Source organism: Alosa alosa, chromosome 11 (assembly GCF_017589495.1).
Source record: "Alosa alosa isolate M-15738 ecotype Scorff River chromosome 11, AALO_Geno_1.1, whole genome shotgun sequence".
In the NCBI taxonomy this organism is placed as follows: domain Eukaryota; kingdom Metazoa; phylum Chordata; class Actinopteri; order Clupeiformes; family Clupeidae; genus Alosa; species Alosa alosa.
The window spans coordinates 3,111,570-3,131,559 of record NC_063199.1 but is presented as its reverse complement, the minus strand read 5'-3'; the positions used below and the strand labels follow the sequence as shown (position 1 = coordinate 3,131,559).

The 19,990-nt window shown below is 43.9% G+C and overlaps 1 protein-coding gene across 5 annotated transcripts; it reads right to left on the bottom strand.

Moving 5' to 3' along the window:
- Positions 1-793: 793 nt before the first annotated feature.
- Positions 794-10,736, bottom strand: cd151 (CD151 molecule). Of its 5 annotated transcripts, none has more exons than XM_048256563.1 (9): positions 10,614-10,736; positions 8,917-8,998; positions 7,654-7,845; positions 5,249-5,323; positions 3,908-3,928; positions 2,902-3,006; positions 2,004-2,159; positions 1,655-1,741; positions 794-1,083 (listed from the first exon to the last, which is right to left on the bottom strand). In XM_048256563.1, the coding sequence occupies exons 2-9, from the start codon at positions 8,995-8,997 to the stop codon at positions 1,024-1,026; spliced, it is 777 nt and encodes a 258-aa protein (XP_048112520.1). In that variant the 5' UTR covers position 8,998; positions 10,614-10,736; the 3' UTR covers positions 794-1,023. The 5 variants fall into 5 exon arrangements, with proteins under 5 accessions (XP_048112520.1, XP_048112518.1, XP_048112522.1 ...); XM_048256561.1 differs by lacking the exon at positions 10,614-10,736 and adding an exon at positions 9,180-10,588; XM_048256565.1 differs by lacking the exons at positions 5,249-5,323; positions 10,614-10,736 and adding an exon at positions 9,180-10,589.
- Between the last annotated feature and the right edge of the window lie 9,254 nt (positions 10,737-19,990).

Here is a 19,990-nt window from a genome sequence, read left to right as displayed (position 1 = left end):
CCTATTACTATGAGGGTTGTTATACAATGTCATTATAATATTGTGTCGCATATCTGGACATTATATTTTTCATGATAATGACTGTGAATAATAGTAGAGTGATAGCTCTCATATAGCAGAAAGCCCCAAATACAATTTTTACACACTGTATGCTCTATCGCAAAGTGCTTGTGGCTAAAATAATTATTAGGATTAGCTTAATGTATTTTTACATTTGCCGTGGTATTGTCGATGGGTTTAATAACACATCAAGGGGGTCCTTGGCCAGAACTTAGTGGTATTTGGGGGGCCTTGTCGTGGAAAAGTTTGGGAACCCCTGGCCTAGGCTACTACAGTGTATCCCCACGACTCCATTTTGGATTCACTTGTACTATGAACTTCCTGTTTACGTTAAAATATTGGCAAATATGGCTTTTTTTCTATAGTTATTGTTTTCAGGACCTCGTCTCATTGCAATGTAGACCAACTTTGTGAAAATGTTGTGTGCCACTCCCTCCAGCAAACATGAAAAGGGATTAAAATGTTCTTAACCTTAATCAAGCAACTAATGTTACTGAACTGGTTGGATAACTTAAGCTACTGTATGTTGTTCAATAAGAAATAGCCTACTACTGTATAAATAAACTGACAGGCTAGTAATCTGTCATTTTCTGTCATAGCCTACTGTGTACAGTATAAACAGGAAGTTGACTGCCCAATAGGAAGGAAATCCAAAATGTAGTCATGCATAGAGTCCATTGCTGTCTCTCATTACCTATTTAGAAATGATTCCTGTTAAGCAGCCTTACATGTCTGATAGCAAAAGGGGAATTTTTTATTTAAAGTTACAGAAAGCGTGATTAGTCGTCCAGCAGCTACAATGTTTCATTTTCCTCCAAGGCTTCTCCTCTTTCTGCTTGGGGATTTGGATTTGCTTATTCATGCTGGCCCATCTTTTCCTTCATCTTCCTTTTTGTTATGTACACAACACATTCAGACAAAGAGAATGCTCCAGAAAAGGGGGTTGTCCACATTCTGGAAGGGTCAGTAGGGGTCCTCCTTCAGGCTTTGGTAAAGACAGCAGGTGAATATCATCCCCACCAGCTGACAAATACAGAAGACACAACAGACGCTCAGAAATGGGCTCATATCAGCAGCTAAACTCACACACAGTGATACAAAGTATAAAGTATACAGCAGTGAAAAAAATGGAAATTGAAATTATAGCCAGAGGATTGCAATGAATCACTCCTTTTTCCAAGAATATCAAGAATGTAGTAACTTGTACAGAATGCCTCCCTGCCACTGACCAGTATCGGACTCCAGCATAACATAACAGTCGGGATACACCGGGTGTGCAACTGAAGTACTCTGCTCACTGTTTCTAGTGCTCTGCTAATTTTTTCAAATCTACGCGCTGCTCTCGCGTCTGCTGTAGCCAGTTCTATTGATGGCAGTGGGAGCTTTTGTTGCAGCATATACTATGGAACGCTTCAGTTGCACATCTGGTGTGGCATGTCAGTGCAGTATATGGCTTACATAACACCTCCATATCAGGGTTTGGGTTTGTTGTTTGTGATGTCACTGGTTATAGGCCTACTTCGTTTATGCTAACTGTACTATTAGAAGTTACTGTGCACAAAGACAGGTTCTCATTGGTTCTGAGGGGATGTACCTGGATGAAGGCAAGGCCGATGCCAACGCCTCCCAGAATCTGCAGGTGCTGCAGCAGGAACTCTTCCAACTTACCAATACAGCCTCCCTGTGGAAGACACGGGAAGACATACAGTACAGTGTGTCATAGTCTCCAGTCAACAGCAACAAAGGAGAAGAGTGTGAGCGCAACAACCACAACAACATACATCCAGACTGACATTTCCACAGTCAAAGATTAGCTCTCATGTATGTGCAGTGTGCAAACTGATTCAGCACATAATGGGTGAACCATTTCTCCATAATAAATTGTTTACGATTAATAACAACCTCATTAGCTGATAATTAATATTCACTCTTAGCTTCCACACCTCCACATTGTAGATGTTGGAAGGGTGGTGTCTACGCCCACAGCGATCTGATGGGGTCTTGCAACAGCTGTCAGGAACCACCCTATCACCAGCCCGATCCTTGATCCATGCCCCATCCCTCCAATCAGTGTAGTTGATACTGCCACAGCACTTCAGCTACAAGCAGGAAAGCAGAAAGAAAGAAAGAAAGAAAGAGGGATTGGGACTTCATTAACAGAAAGTAAAAGAATTCCAACACCTGGCTATGTTGAATTGAGGTTGGAATTAGCCATGGTTGATCTAGTTTACACAACTGACACTAAATCAGTTATTCTTCAATCTTTCAATGACCTGTTCCTTCAAAAATGCTTATCAACAGCATCTGTTATTGTAGAGGCTTTATAATATATGAGGGTTTGAATATTGGGTTTAATAAATATTGGGACAATAAATATTCATCATTTTGATATTGGGTAAGCTTTAGTTAGTGTTCTGTATATTAAGTGAAAGATACATTAATTGTGTTAATGATATGGTCCACAACAGACGTATATTGTGCTTGTGAGTTTTGAAAATGTGACTACAGATTGGACAAAAGTATGTCAGCATTGTAAAAATCTCTACATATTTAGAAAACTAGGTAAATACATCACAGACGTTATCTAACATGTATAAGACAACATTTAATGCATATCCTATGTGAAACATCCTATGTGACTAGTAATGTGTATTTATGATATTATGATATTTATGTGTATCCTAGGGGTCTGGTCATGTACATCTTATGTGTACAAGATCAATCAAAAACTTTGAGAAAACTCCATGCACTAAGAAAACACAATGCAACATGTATTGAGCAAACCAGCACTCTAACACTGGTAATATGTATGCTGTGGTGTTGGTAATGTGTAGTACTCACATCCTGGTGTAGTTTGTCCACTGCCTTAGTGACATGCTCCTGACCAGGCTGATCATATTTATTCACCATAGTCTCCTTCAGGTTCACTCTCAGCTCATCGCTCAGCTGGTGGAAACACACACACACACACACACACACACACACACACACAAGCATGCACATACACAATGCACAACCATGCAGGCACATACAAACATATACATACATACACAAACACACATTCACAGCACCCACACAGACAAACACAGTGACATTTTGAAGAGAAACAATGCACTTCTATAAGATACATGCACAATCAGCTACAATCCACAAATCACAACATTATCATAATTATATTTCTAATTTCCAGCACTGCCTCCAGAGAACTAGTTCTAATAACAGACACTGTATCTTCCCCTGTCACACTAACTCCACATACCTGCCTGTCACCATTACCACACTGAAACCAATCTATTCAGCTGCAGCTAACCAGATAGCTCAGGGCTCTCTTACCACATGCCTCAGTCACCTTCATGCAGCATGCAGGCTATCAGATACGCCACAACACCCCTGACTACCCTGGACAGGATAGGGATGGTATCCTAGCAGGCTTTTAAATTATGGCTGCTGCTCTCCTTATCCCCTGTGGAGATACCTAGACTTCTCTCTGTTGAGGTTATCTTAGCCCTCAGTTATGTTCCCCTGTATGGACTTACAGTCATCAGTCTAAATGGATCACACACCCCATACATCTTTCACTGTCATTCCACAGCCTCAGGCATCTCGAGCTCTGAAGCCTTTTTAAGTGAGACATCACCATCCAACCTGGATGTGTCACTTCATGACATGTGGTCTAAAACTGCACCTCTTCTCTTGCATGTTATCCAGCAGAACCAACGTATGACTCACTAATATAGTGTACAACTTCCCACACATTCCACTGCAAATCTATGCAAACTACTTAAGACCAAACAGCAAACAGCATGTTGGAGATTGAGGACAGATGGAGGACAGACAGGGTGTTTACCTGATAGCAGAGAGGGAAACACTGGATGAAGACGGGGAGGAAGAGAGAGGGGGATGTAGAAGAGGACGAAGAGGAAGAAGAAGAGAAGTGTTTATAAGAATGGAAAGAACGGGGAGCTGGTTAATGGAAAGCATGCAGATTATGTTAAATGCACAGAGAACAAAAAAAAACATTGCTGTGGCATGCATGCATATACATTTTTGTGAGATTATTAAAAAAAAATCTATGATAGTTTTTTTCAAAAACAAAACATGCTATTCATAGAAAAAGATATTCCTGGCTCAGAGTATTTTTTCAAAGGGTGTTAAACACAGTTTTATGGGAGTGATTAAAAGCTTGCAGACACTGAATGAAAAAGGGGGGAGGGGCTGAAACAAAATTCAGAAGAAAGAAATTTAGAAAAAAATAAATAGACAAGAATGTGCTTAAAACCAGAGGAAGATTCATTGTACATTCGCGTAGCAAGGTGGGGTGTCTCATGCTGTGCCTAGAAAAGACTGAGATTTCCTATTGCTTAGGAAACAAAAAAAAACATCTGGAGAAACTGCCCAGTCACTGAGCGACACCTCCCTTCTGCAGCAGGCTATAAATTTATATTATGACACACAGTTAAGCATTCCGAGAGATTCAGCAAACTCCACCCAGAGAGTTCCTGCCACACAAAAGTTCTGTTCCAGAGGAAAAGTCAGGACAGCAGTTGCTATACAGGATGAATGGCTTTGTCTTATGGGAGCAAAAGTGACTTTGGTGACTCAGGGTCTATTGGAAAATAATGTATACATAACTTCACCTGCACTCTTCATGTCCAAAGGATACTAACCCCCTCTATACGCCATTATTACAGAACGAAATCACACTATACAAATAAGGTCACTGCCTTTTTTTCATTACAGGACAAATACAAAACAAATCCAGTGAAACACTTCAAATGGACAAAACATTACATCTATCATGCAGAATAGTTGCAGACAACACACTCCATATGGCACCCTAAAAATGAAATACTGAGTGTAAAATGTAATACTACTAAAATGTTATACTGAGTGTAAAAATGTAATATACTCAAATGTTATACTGAGTGTAAAAATGTTCAATACTACACAAATGTTATGCTGAGTGTAAAAATGTTCAATACTACACAAATGTTATGCTGAGTGTAAAAATGTAATACTACTCAGATGTTACACTGAGTGTCTGCTCTGTGGCACTCTGAGCCCAAATGACCCTGTGCTGAAGGCAAGCCAGAGAGAAGCTGACTGGAATGGGTCAGGCCTTCACCTACTGTGGATCCAGCTCGTTACCGTGGAGACAGGGAGGAAGGGGAGGGAAAGAGAACAATACCTCCTGGTAGTAGACATACGCCAACACCCCAGCCGTGATCTCCAACAGGAAAATAAACAGGAGCAGGATGAAGTACTGCCAAAGAGAAGCGCATACGAATACGCACACGCACACACACACACTTATAAAATGCTAAAAGAAACAATGGCAGGAATACTTGCTCATTCAATTGAATGCTTACATAATTACTCATCATATGGGCTACAAACAGTTCCTATATTTTCATATTGTACTCATATTCATATTCACAACAGATATGAGACACTGAGATAAAACCTCAGTAGTGAGGCCTGGATTTGTTTGACCTGAATGCAGAGAATAGCAGAAGTACATACAGTATGTGGCTCAACGTGCTCTGACAATCTGTGTGTGTGTGTGTGTGGCCTATCAACTGTAAAAAAACAGAAACACTTGTGTCGCCTCCTCTCAGACAAAATAGCGCATTCATCACACGCCTTCTCACGTCTCCCTAAACTACTCACACACACACACACATTGAAAATGACACTCTCCTTCTGTTCTGACCTAACTTCTTTTCATGTCTGTGGTCTCAGCTGTAGCTAATTTTCAGCTCATCCTTCCTGTTTTGGACTCTCCCTTTTTCTCTTTTTGTGTATGCCTCAAACACTTTCTCACCTCTATTTCTGTTCTCTCTCACACACTCTCTCTCTCGATTGTTCTAACACTAACTCAACCCTTCTCTGCCTCTCGCCTCTCTCCTTCCTCTCTCTCTTCCAACAACTTTCTCTCTCTCTCCATGCTCTCTTCTCTCCTTCTCTCTCTCCACTCCCCCACCCCTCTCTCCTCCCCTGACTCCCTCTGATACTTTCCATTCTTTCACTCTGACTCATTGCCCCAATGTGAGCTCTTAAAGACACACAGCTTATAATATCATACACTAAATCCGCTCTACGTGTGTGGAGTGGACTGTACACAGACAAGGGTGTTTAATCCCCCTGCCCCCTCAGGACCTCTGCTTGCTCAGATGAAGACAGAGTGCAGAGATCTAACACCTCACTGATAACGCATGTGTAGTAGAGCACACACTCTCTCTTTCTCTCTCTCACACACACACACACACACACACACACGTTGCTATGGGAGAACAGAACACAGAATGCGTGGCATATACCCAATCCTGTCTGCTTGATGTTTTGGGAACAGATGGATTAGATTTGGCCTCTGAGGGTTTTTTGTGACCACTCACTCATGCCATCTTAAAAAAAACACTCCCATGCCAACTTTTATTTTTTTTGAGTCAGAGTCATCTGGAGGAAAACCAGTGAGGCAGTGTTCCAACGTTAGAATAAAGGCAGTGTGTGTGTGTGTGTGTGTTTGTTGTAGGGGGTCAGCTGCAACAGCAAAATCTGTTAAGAGCTGTAACTCTAACCCCCACAATCTGTGCCGAGATGGTAAAGTATGATTAAACCTGTAGAGCTCATTAGTAAAACACAAGCTGTCATTAATTGCAAGGGGAAAATGTCCCTTCTTATTGCAGGAAGGGAGGGGACATCAAGTGTGATTATGAATGTTTTCCACGACTATTTTTAGTGTGAAATCTGGGCCAGTTCCTGCTATCCCCATGCCCTTTCCTCTGCTCACAGATAAGCACAGAGACAGACTCCCTAACGGACAGGGCACATTCTCACCCAGGGGAATCTGAGCTGAGAGTGACACAGCACATTTCAGGCTATGTGTTAAACTCATGCTTTTGTTAGTGTTTTTACAGAGTTGTTTAGAGGAATAGTAGTCCTGTTTCCTGTACTATCTGCTGCTTGTGGTGTATAGTGTCTGGGCAGCACAGACACTACTGTGTTTTCCTAGTCAGTGAGTCTACTCCTGTTTCAGACTTTCATCACAGGGCAGGACACATGAGTCTCTCTCTCTCTCTGTGTGTGTGTGTGTGCATGTGTGTGTGTGTGTGTGTGTGTGTGTGTGTGTGTGTGTGCATGTGTGTGTGTGTGCATGTGTGTGTGTGTGTGTGTGTGTGTGTGTGTGCATGTGTGTGTGTGCGCATGCATGTATGCACGTGTGTATGTGCATGTATGTAACTGTGTGTGTGTGTCTGTGTATGTATGTAACTGTGTGTGTGTGTGTGTGTGTGTGTGTGTGTGTATGTGTGTATGTGTGTGTGTGCACATGTGTATGTGTGTGCACATGCATGTGTGTGTGTGTTTGTGTGTGTGTGTGTGTGTGTGTGTTTGTGGCATTGCTCTGTGTCTCCACTTGGAGTGTTGAATGTCCTTGTACACTCCTGCTGCTATTTGTTGAGATATTTAAGCCCATACTGACATACATGACTGCATGGTGACATTGGATGTCAGTTTACTCACTGTGTGACTGCATGTGCATGTGTGCATGTGTGTGTGTGTGTTGTGCAGATTAGTTGCTAGAGCAATTCTTACCACTATCAGGAATCCCTTGTGCTCCTTAATGGTGGCACAACAACCAAGTATTCCTGTTGCCACGACAACAACCCCTGCCAAGATGAGGACGTAAGCAGAGGCAGAGTACGCACTGGAGGCCAGCAGGCTGATGTACTCGCTCTTATCCACCAAGGTCCACACACCCACTGCAGCCACAGCACCCCCTGCCAACTGGGAGGGCACAATGCAGGAAGATAAATCACAGACCAGGCCAAACCAGGGTCAAGTTCATATGCATTCAAAAAAGCTGCGGTACAGCTGGGGTATTCTGTGAAAGTATTCTAGCACTGACATTGTGTTACATTTGAATTTTGTGTTTCTGTGCAACAAATTGATTTTGTTGAGTTCCTTAAGTAAAATTAAAAGTCTTATAATTTTAGTTTGGAGCTGCACATTGACCTTACAGATTGCCAAAGAAGTATTAGAGATTAGTGGAATCAGCACAACCACAAACACTGAAGTTGTTGTTGTCGTTGTATGCCTTGGATGCAGATCAAACGCAAGATGGTGATGTCAGAGTGCCAGACATGCATCACTCTTGACATTATAATCACTCAGAGACTTCAGCACCACAACGTCATCATGTTTGGTCTGGTAGATGTTTTTGAAATATTCTGATTTTGGTTATATAAACTGGGATGCATAGACTGCTGTTCAAAAGTTTGGGGTCACATAGAAACTTACATTTTACTCCATTATAGACAGAATACCAGTTGCATTTTTTTTTTTTTTTTTAAATCTGGGCAGCAGTTTTCTGATTATATTATATGCTTACATAATTGCAAAAGGGTTCTCCAATGTTTTTTTTTTTCAGTTAGCCTTTTAAAATTATATCAGATTAGTAAACAGAATGTGCCTTTAGAACATTGGATGAATGGTTGCTGATAATGGGCAACTGTATAGTTATGTAGAGATAAGCCATTTCTTTCTACAACAGTCATTTACAACAATAATGATGAAAACAAAAGGCCTTTCTAAGTGACTCCAAACTTTTGAACGGTACTAACTCCAATGCACATACATTTACTCTGCTTCATGTGGTATGAATTGTTCTGATGGCACCATATCAAAATTTGTGTTCTATATACTCCCTGTGCTGCATGGCCTACCACCACATGTGCCCATGTGTGCCATCTTTGCGGTCATGTCAACAAGCCATTTTTACTGAAACAACACCAGTGTACTAAAATGCCCTCTATACCTCTCTCTCTTACTTACACACACACAAAATCTCTCACTTACCCAAAAGATAAAGTTGAATGTGAAGAGTAGATATTTCAGGCAGATAGTCCCACATGTGTTTGTCTTTTCTTCCGCCCCCATGCTGAGAGGTAGACAAGATTATTGGACACACAATAACCGCCACATGTGTCAGAGATGGACCATCCCATGAACATATAACCCTACATATCCCCTTAACAATGATGCATGCAGACATTAATATTCATTTATCGTGTTGAATGCAGGATCATTCGGTTCTGTATTTTCTTTCACACCTGTCATACCATTTGGTGCACTGGGTCATGATAAAGACAAATACTTCCATGGTCTCTGGAATTACATCTGAGAGGCTTTATAAAAGGGTACACATTTTCAACATCAGTCAGTCTAAAGAGTCTCTCCCCTCTCTCTCTCTTTCTCTGTGTGCGCGCACTCAACGGGAAACGAAGGGCAGATCTCGCGGTGGAATCACTCTTTCACGCTCTGCGTCACATATACTCTGCGCTGTCATGTTCTCTTCGCGCGCTCCCCCGCCCTCACCTACAGTATGTAACGGGATATGGGAGTCATGCCGAGTGAGACATTAAAATAACTTTACAACCGTGACCTCACCTTGAATTTAGTCTCTGTGTGTGTAAATTCGTCTCTGTCCCCGTAACTGTAGAACATTTCCCACGCAATAAAGATGCACTACAACTTTCTACGGTAGGGTAGCCTACACCGCGGATACCTACAAATCATTGTGTCTTTGTTGTGTTCTGCCAGTTCCGTGGTTTCAACAAGCAGGCTGGAAGTCCACGACAGGTAGCTCATTGATTTGTGTCTCTCACTTGTCTGTAATGTCTGTCTCATGACTCACAACGGTTAGGTAGCCCACCCACACCTCTGCTTCGACCTAGACCAAGTTCAATGCTAACAGTCGGTTGAAGACAAAGTTAATTGATTTGAATCTAATTTGTCATTTGTGCAGGAAATCAGATTAGAATCAGAAAAAGGCCAAGAAAATGCTTTGAAACGTTTAAACCCGGACTGGCTACTTTGATTTACAACAAGAAATAAGGCCGGGAGGTCACTGTTTACCACAATGACCAGTTAATAGTCAAGTTGGCTGGAAAAAACAGTGAAGTTTACCCAAAACAGAACGGGATCTTTTAAAGCATGATATGTTGTTTTTAAAAGGTTTCTTTATAGGCTTAGGCCTACTTAAGTCGCATGTTTGCCAACTCCTTTAAGCAAATGTGTTGAACGGCAAGATTTGTCAGGAAAAAACACACTTTTGTAGTATACCTCCCCTCACACCACGCCGTGTCAGGAATCCGCGGAATCCAGCCTTGTAATTCATTGCAGATAGCGGGCTGCGCTTTGGAGCGGATCTGCCTCGCCAAATCCTAATAATATATGCCTTCACGTCACGGAAATATGTCAGTCTCTAACATCAAACCGAACTGAAAGTTTACATAACAAAAAAAAAACAGTTTTTGTCACATAACAGGCACATTACATTAACTGTTTATAGGTTCGTTTTGTATTTCTTTCCCCCTGTTTCCGCTGCAACAGACTATTGTGATACCTCTAATATAAAATAGGCTACATTTCAAGTGCCAAAAGAAATATCCAATGTTAAAGCCGCCTAACACGTAGAATAGTCCTAAATAGGACTTCGCCCACAAGCGTACGAGTCAGTTTAAGGAAAAACATATGAGACAAATAACCGTTACCTTGGTCCAAACAAGTATTTCTGTCGTGTCTTTCCAAAGAGGCTTGTCAGCGTGCGTATCCGCCTGTGTTTGTTGTGGGAAGTATCCTACGTCTGACTGTAGCGCAACCCAGCCCAGGAGCGCGAGTCTCTCTTCCCCCCTCGCGCTAAAAAAAGCGCATTTCTGCACCAGACTGGGCAATGCTGCTGTTGACCTGTAGGCTGTGGCGCCAGTTGACTACTCTGGTGGGGAGACATGAACAGCATTATTGCAGCTTGTTTACAGTTTGTTGTCAGATGATGGCGTTTCACATTTTATTTAGTTGATAAGTTATTACAGCCCATATTCTTCTAAAAGGGTTTACGATAAAGCGGAATAAACCATAGGGAATTGGAAAAGTTTTTAGGCCCACGTCAATATTTGCTACATGTCCTCGGGTCTGGAGATTTTGAAAGAATTAACACTAGAGGCTGGTTCTGCATTGACCTTACTTCAACCTATACGCACTAGGCCAATAAATACTACAATATAGTTATATGGTAGTGTATATGATGTTCTGTAATATCCTATTACCGATAGTCTACGTAGAACGCAGGTATACGCCGTATTTCAGTATACCCACCTAAAATGTTCAGTATACCCACTTAAAATTCATTTTTCAATATTTAGAATAGCACAGCCACGTTTCATCAACAGCCACTTCTCATGGAAGCCTTGTAATTTAACAACACAACGATATTACACTTTACAATATTCATTCGGAGATTGCGGCAGTCAATCTCCCATGGATTCTCCGTCAGTTGTTTCCAGATATGAAACCATGCAGCGTTGACCACTGGCACTGCTTTCTATGGGGACGAATGGCTGAATGTCAGATCACCGCCATGTTTAACCGGTATCACATATTGCCAGCATAGTGAAGGACACTTTGTTCAGACCAATTTGTTCGTTCAATTTTTTGGGGGATTTGTAAAACTATATATTTTTGGAATCCTTACAAACTGAAGAATCAGAAAATCTTTGGTTGACAATTTTTAGAAGTCATTACTGCAGTCATTTTAGGACCTGAAAACGGTGTACTATTACACTAAAAACGCCATAGGCTAATTTGCTGATATCTTGCAGAGTTGAAATTAAAGTAAATCTGTGTTAAAAAAAAATTGAGGAAAAGTTGTTATACAGCATTTTTAGATAGTTCAAAGGGTCATTAATACAAATCCACCGTATAACATTTAAATCAGGTCCCCAGTGTCTCTGAAGTTTCATTCAAAAATGGATGCTTTGCTCTCAGGAGAGAAAATACTGGTATAGGGTAAAAATTTTAACTTTTATGTAGGCCTATCACCACAAAACTTTCCCAGTTTTTCACTTACATTAAGACAAGTATTTTTTGCATTACAAGTTTTCTGAAATGTAATGTTTAAATGTGCAAATAAGGCTTAATCTACTGAAATATGCACTAATGTGCACAAATGTCCAAACTTGACACGTACATATTGGATGAAGCCTTAAAAATTAGCATTGCTGTTTAATGATATAATAGTAGCCAGCAAGTAAAGAAGGTCCCTCTAAACACCATGGAGGTGTTAGGCAGCATAATGTTAACAATCATGAGTTTTAACTTAGCTTCGGGAATCCTGGATATTTTGTTTTATTGTCTTAATGAGATGCTTAGCTGAAAAATTGTGTACTTTGTTCAGAAAGCATGTTCAAAAATATATTGACCCATCGTGAATTTTCAACATGGTGGCCGTGGCAGCTATTTGTCAACATGGCCATCTGTGCCAACTGTTTTCAGCAAGGCAGTTGGCGAATATCCGGAAGTGGAGTGCAGCAACAACGAGGCAAATCCTCAAGTGTACACACTACAAGCATTCTTTGCGTGCCCATCGACTCATATGTGGCTCTGTACAAATTGGTTCTGGAGGATTTCTTAATGGAAAACCCACAACTGAGAGATGTTTGCTGGCGGGCAACAGAGCAAGTTGAATCGGCATGCTCTGAGAAGGACAAATCCACTAAGGTTGAGTGCACAAATGCAGGCTAACGGTACATTCCTTGAAGCTTTGACTAATGCAGAATTTGTGAAATCATTAAATGAGTGGGAAGCAAAGAAAGCTAAAAATGCAATTTTCAGATCCATCATGAACTACTTGCATCGAAAGTGGAGACAATCCTCTTTTTTGTGGCAGCTTTTCAGACTGCTGATCTTGCACTCCATCTTCAGGCTTCAGAAGGACTTAGCAAACTTTTCTTTGCATTTGACAGAATCAGATACAAGCGACTGTAGCCAAGATACATTGCTGACATGCATGACCTCAAAGCTAAGCATCCTAAGACCTGGAAGGAACATCAAGAGGATAGTCTCTCAGTCACAAGGAGTGGCATTCCGTTTGTGTCAATCGGTGCAGACCATGCATGGAAACATCTCAACTAGGACCTAGTGAGATAAATAGAAACCATCAGGCAATAAACAAGATAAAGGCTGCCATACTCAGTCATGGCAATCCAGTTCCTGCTGAAGGTGACCGGTTGTACAACATGATCACACATGCCTATGTCCCACAAGAATTTGTAACACAAATCTTGAGTGTTGATGCAACTGGACAGAAATTGTATGAAGACTATGTTGAAGGCAGAATCAATGGTGACAACAGCCTTTGGTCACCTGTCAAGAAACAAAACAACAATATGTTCATGTCAGGTAAACTTAAATCCTCTGTAAAACTGTGGATATGATAGCTTCAGCGAAAGTTCTACTAGGAAGACTCGTAGTGTAGCTTACTCCTCCCATGCTTACACGGAGCCAATCTTAGCTTTGCCTACTTTTGGGAAAGCCCTGCAATCTGATCATTCACTCATTCAATCAGCTTAGCCTATAGGAATTCAGTGGGCTCTTTAAATATGTACCACCTAACACTGCTTCTGCTTCTCAGTACGCTGACTTTGACGCCCTAGCTCAGGCTTCCGCGGACCTGGGCTCTCTGCATTTTTACATTGGCCCTTCTGCCCTCAGTGGCGCATTTGTTACAATCCTAACCGGCTCATTTTGGGCGCTTGTTCAGACCTGTGCGCCCTTCAGTCAGGGCCACTGCATGTCGCTTCATCGCTAATCTCTGCATATCGGAGCCAGTCACGCCACGCTGTTGCAGCCTTCAATTCACGATAGCCTACTGCCGGTCGCTGTCCTCGCGCAACTCTGTTGCAGGCCCATGTCGCGGCAACAATTTCTCAAGCTTCAGCGCCTGGTTGGTAAGGTTATCGTGTTTCTCTTCCCAAGCTCCTCGAGCTGGGCTACACCTCTACCCACAGTCATGCAACCTGCTTGCCAACGATATTCGGGCGGGCAGCAAACAAACTGACTTGTCTGACACGGTTTAACTTTCACTTAAGCCTCCTTACATAATTCCTGCTGATTTTATAGTCCTTGCGATTTGTGCTGTAAATTGCTGGCCTGCACCACGCTGCCGTTGAACCCAACCCTGTATTAAGACCTGTTTAATTGATGTTCTACACTCACTGTGGTTATCTCGATGTCTACCTTGGTTGAGCGTCGTCAAAACCAGTTGTCTTTTTGTGTAGCCTCTTAATTTGCCTTGCTGCTCGTTGGGCTGCATAGGCTTTAGGCTAGGCTACTCGTCTGCTGGACCTTCGGTTCAGGTATCACTCCTTGTGCATGGCTGCGGGAAGCCAGTTCATCGTTGCATTCGTTTAATCATCTGGGACGTATCACGTATTGATCACGACTACCAACGTAGCCGTTGGCTGGTTGTTTTACCAATGACTATGCTACATGTCGCCTGTCTAACCACTCCTTCCTTCTCGCAGGTCAAACGGAGCGGTCCATCATCACTGGCAGACTCAAGTCTCCTTCAGGCCAACGACGCGCCCTTCATGCACTCTCTTTAGACACAACGGGTCTCTGCGTGTCCATGTGATTTCAGCCCATCTAGTCACGCCATCAGTCACATTGATTGCTGACTCGAATTGCCGTTTTAGCAGGATCCTCTGCAAATAATGTGTATTGTGTATCTCTAATTTCCATTCTCCTATTTTGCCTTGGCTGTTTTGTTTTTGGCAGATATGCTCACCCAGTGATATGCCAGGGAGGACGGCAAGTTCCTTTTACATTCTCCTCCCAATCTTTAATTTGCTAACCCCTGCAGGTGCATCATGCCTCCCTCTTCCGTTGAGGGGATGCAACCAATGGAGAAGCAGTTCCACATATCACACTAACATCTACTTTCTTACAGGGATGGCAGTGCCGGTTCACGGAATCATGCAATCGTGTGGATCATGTTTCCAGTTCATACTGGAGGGGGGTCATCCCTCCGTCTTCACAAATTTCCCGAAGGCCAGCGCTTTCGAGGATATCTCCTCTTGTAGCACGGCTTAAAACTAGCCTTCCTAATCCCAGCACTTATCACCTGTCTAGAACTGACTCTTGACTGTGTAAAACCGCACTCACTGATGCTCTTTTTTATTGTTATTGTGCTCTACCTTCTAAATTGTTTTTTTAATTGCACTGGCATTGTGGGAGAATTGTTTTAGCTTTTAACCTGTTTGCCGTCACGCTGGTCTAGGTTGCCCTAGACGCTGGTTGCCCAGCTCACTGTCCAGGTTGCCTTGGACGCTGGTTGTTCGCTCATGACGCCGATCTAGGTTGCCCTAGACGCTGGTTGCCCAGTTTGGTCCAGGTGGTTCTGGATGCCGGTTGCCGCCGTCATGTCTGTCTGGGTTGCCCTGGACGCTGGTTGCTCATGGTTCAGGATACCGCTATACGGTCAATGTTAACTGCCTGATTCCGGACTTCGACGCAATTGGATGACACTACGTCTGTCATCTGTTTAGATCGCCTCTGGCCCGCTATACCAGCTACACAGATAGTGGTTCCCTGCGATGCAAGGGGCAAAAGTTACGTGCATCATACTCCTTGCCAGATTCAAGTCTCTCCCTGAGCAAACGCTTCCGTGAGAACTCTGGATTCCCAGGGTACATTGTCAGTCGCTTTGATTTAAAAATGTCCTGGCCACATGGAATGTCACGTGAATGCACACCCCTCCACTCACTCAGGGGCCAGTGCTTGGCGCATGACTGCTATAATTTCTGCATCCAGTTGGGCGATATGTATTGCTTATTCTCTCCTCATTGCTACCTTTACTCATTGTCTCTCCAGCAGCCAGTTCTAAACTGTACTATCCTGCCACAGTGGTGCAGTTGGTATAGCAAGGTCTCAGCGTTAAGTCATTCTCAGAGCTCCTCTGCACTCTGAGATGCATAAAGCACCATGGTGGTACCCCAGCACTCATCTGTTTGTTGTCTTGTCATATTTCAGTTACATATGTTTCTTCCTCCTGTCACATACAGGCATGAATTGTCCTGAAGTCCTTTGTCTATGTCGCAAGGTCATGCTTCCCTCGCATTACTGATGCTGCTCATCTTATTTTTGGGGGCTTTCCAAGAGCAGGTGCTAGGTGTGTAGCTCACACGCATCCATCTTGGCCTTGGGTCTGCAGCTCAATGCATTCATCTCACTCTAGCGCTGCAGGTGAGCTATCGAACCAGAACACACATCTGGCTTCACAAGCACTAGTCTTCTACAAAACTAGTCATAATGCTATCTATCCTAAATATTAAACCACATGACTTCGATCTTGAATTTACTCAAGCACCCATATCAACTAACTCATTGCTCGGGTCCCAAGCATCTGCAACCACAAGCATTGATCCTGAGTACATCATGTTTAACCTTTTTAACCCTAACCATGTTTTGCTTCCCTGGTCCCCGTTCACTACCTTAAACTCCGCTCCACGTTACCTGATTTTCAGCAGCCATCTAGCTAACGCGTGTTGCTTAAATGTAACCTCTCTTCAAAGAGGTTCACTTCTCACTCATTCCGCGATCGGGCGCAGCCAAGACTGCCGCCAAAAAAGGGCTATCCACGCCATCCATCAGGATGCATCAAACTAACTCTTGACATTTTCGATGCTCAGAAGTTGCTCTCCCATGTTAACTCAGGTACCTCATTTTACCTTCACAAATCCTGGTGGCGGTGGTTAAATTTCTGGCATTCGCCTTGCACTAATCGCTGAAACATATTGGGGCCCAGCATGCCGGGAGCTTGTGGTGATTTAGTCTCAGCCATGGGCATGTTGCCCTTTTCACTGGTTGCCCAGCTCGCTCGGACGCTTATGGTTCAGGGTCAGTTCTGCCGGGTCGCCCGCTCGTGATGCACGCCTAGGTTGCCCTAGACACTGGTTTCCCAGTTTGTCCAGGTTGCCCTGGATGCCGGTCGCCCGCCATCACATCGGTCTAGGTTTCTAGACGCTGGTTGCCCAGCTCACTGTCCAGGTTTGCCTGGGACGCCGGGTTGCCCGACTCATGACGCTTCGCCTAGGTTGCCCTAGACGCTGGTTGCCCAGTTTGGTCCAGGTGGCCCTGGATGCGGTTGCCCGCCGTCATGTCTGTCTAGGTTGCCCTAGACGCTGGTTGCCCAGCTCATGGTTCAGGGTCGGCCGACGCCTGTTGCCTGCTCGTGGACGCCGCCTAGGTTGCCCTAGACGCTGGTTGCCCAGTTCGGGTCCAGGTTGCCCTGGATGCCGGTCGCCCGCCGCCACGCTGGTCTAGGGTTGCCCTAGACGCCTGGTTGCCCAGCTAATGGTCCAGGTTGCCTCGGACGCCAGCCCCGGCACGCCTCGCGGGTCTAGGTTGCCCTAGACGCTGGTTGCCCAGCTCGCAGAAGCACTAAAGTCCAGGTTGCTCTGATGCCGGTGGCCTGGCTCGCCACGCATGTACCAGCTTGCTAGTCACTGGGCCAGATCGTGAAGTGCTTATGGTCCAGGGTTCTGGACTGCCGTTGCCCGCCGCCGCATTGGTCTAGGGTTGCCCCAGACGCTGGTTGCCCAGCTCGTCAAGCTTCTAAATCCCACTAAAGCGGAAGCATGCTGCGGGCCCCACTACAACCCTAGGTTTATGGTTAACACCTAGCTACTTTAAAATTCTGTCGGGCGCCCTGGCAAAACGCTTCACCCCGCCCAGTCATGCTGTTTAATTCATCTTGTATGTATACTAATGTCTCTCCTCTCAGAACCAGATTATTGAGTCACCGCCTCTGGCGGCATCACTCATCCTTTGGGGTAGGTTCCCCGCCTGCCTTCATCCATCGGCAGGAGACGATCCGCCATCGCTGGACGGATCCGAGACGGGGGCCTACGCCAAAGACTGTTACCTATTCAGGACTCCATCATGCTTGCATCCAAGCCGCTCTTTACTAATTAAATTGTTAACTGATTCTATTCTGTCTACTGAGTCTTTCTGGTAGAAATGATAGCTTCAGCTTAAAGTTCTACTAGGAAGACTCAGTAGTGTAGCTTACTCCTCCCATGCTTACACGGAGCCAATCTTAGCTTTGCCTACTTTTGGGAAAGCCCTGCAATCTGATCATTCACTCATTCAATCAGCGCTAGCCTATAGGAATTCAGTGGGCTCTTTAAATATGTACCACCTAACACTGCTTCTGCTTCTCAGTACGCTGACTTTGACGCCCCTCCACCTCCCTCCAGCCACCTCTGCCAGCAGTCCACGCCCATCGGGCACGGCCTGCCTACCACATCATCTTCCTTCAGCCACCGCCACCAGTTGGTCCCCGCTCGTCGGGGGGGTAGGCTCCCCGCCCCTGCCTTCATCCATCGGCAGGAGACGAGATCCGCTCATCGCTGGACGGATCCGAGACGGGGCCTACGCCAAAGACTGTTACCTATTCAGGACTCCATCATGCTTGCATCCAAGCCGTTCCTTTACTAATTAAATTGTTAACTGATTCTATTCTGTCTACTGAGTCTTTCTGGTAGAACTCAGAGAGACCAAAAATCTCTATGGGAGACTACTGGTCCTTGCCATGTCTAACAGACATGTTGACCAAAAGCAGGCTGTGGGCAACTACAGTATGAGTTCACGCAAACACCACAAGCTCTTTTTGCCTCCAGTGGGGATGCACTTCAATGCTCAGACAAATCTAAATTGATACATCTTTTAGAAAATTTGGCAAAGGAATACAAAGATAATGAGGAGCAACTACAACCTGGATGTGAGGACATAGAATGTCAATGTAGAATGTCTCATCCCACTCACAAAATTGCCCTTGTAGATGGCATGGTGGTTGTTCAAAAGTTGACAAAGCCAGCAACCGTAGGCACAGTCAAAGATCTAAGTGAGTGGTTCTATGACAGACTAATGTCACTATCCAGAGACTATGATGAGGTCATTCTGGTGTTTGACACATAGATAGATAGATAGATAGATAGATAGATAGATAGATAGATAGATACTTTATTGATCCCCAAGGGGAAATTCAAAATCAACATACAAGGCTGATTCTTTCAAGCATATCACAACGCAGAAAAGAAGACGAGGAATCCCTATCCAGTACCAAATTAGAGATGATACAAACATCAAGAACATTCTGATGAGCCGTTTACTCTCCCATGACCAGACGAAGTAACAGAGGATCAGCTATCTACTTTGGCTAAGTTTATATGTGCTGCATACTTACCAAAAGGGGGTCCAGATTGACAATATCCCAGAATTGAGATGGTATCTTTTCTGCAAGCACATGGCAGAGAGTGACAAGCTTCCACCCACATGTGCTGCTCTGAAAGAGCATGTCCTGAGAGCCCATGTTCAGGCTATATAACTTTTCAGTTACAGTGATGATGACAGCAAGGATGATAGGGATGTGTAAACTGTTTTTTGGTGCTTTGGATGAGTACGAGGAGTAGGGGAAGGGGAATGTTAGTATCCCGAAAAAAAAGCGAGTAGAGTCGAGTTGAGCTAATACCATGCAGTGGAAAAGCCCCATCCCAGATAGCAAAATCAGATTGGCAGATAGCGGACCGCTGGTTTTGGTGAAAAAAATGCTCTCATGCGTCTATTTCATGTTGTTCTAGTTTGGTGGGGAAAGTGGGAGGGGAGGAACGACAGGATTTGACTCTTGCTCATGAATATTCATGACATGTTAATGACCTCGCCTCTGATTGGCTAACAGTACTGTGACGCTCCCTCCAGTGCGTCCTCATCCGATTCTGCCTGTGCTATGCTCCATATTCAACTTTACAGTGCTAAAACCTGTCTAAAACTCGAGTCAAAATTGTTGCACAAAATGTCTTCGGAGATACAACTTCATGTGTTTGATCTTAGTATCCGAGTAGGAAGAAGAACCGCTTCCTGATCGTTTGTCGGTGAACTGTTGTCTGTATGACCCTGTGCCCAGGATTAGAACCAGTCTGCCTTAACATAATGTACTCCCTTCAAAATGCACTAAACATTCGACTATGACGACTATGGCCCCCTGTGAGACAGAAGATATGAAAGGTAAGATAAACCTTTAGCCTAAAAGGGA

Excerpts from the sequence above, each read along its gene's own strand:
- cd151 (XM_048256561.1), bottom strand. The coding sequence starts at position 9,220 with ATGGAAGTATTTGTCTTTATCATGACCCAGTGCACCAAATG. Across the intron at positions 3,929-5,248 it reads CGTATGTCTACTACCAGGAG|TGTTTCCCTCTCTGCTATCA; the intron begins GTATTGTTCTCT and ends GTCTTCATCCAG. Across the intron at positions 1,084-1,654 it reads TCGGCCTTGCCTTCATCCAG|CTGGTGGGGATGATATTCAC; the intron begins GTACATCCCCTC and ends TGTATTTGTCAG.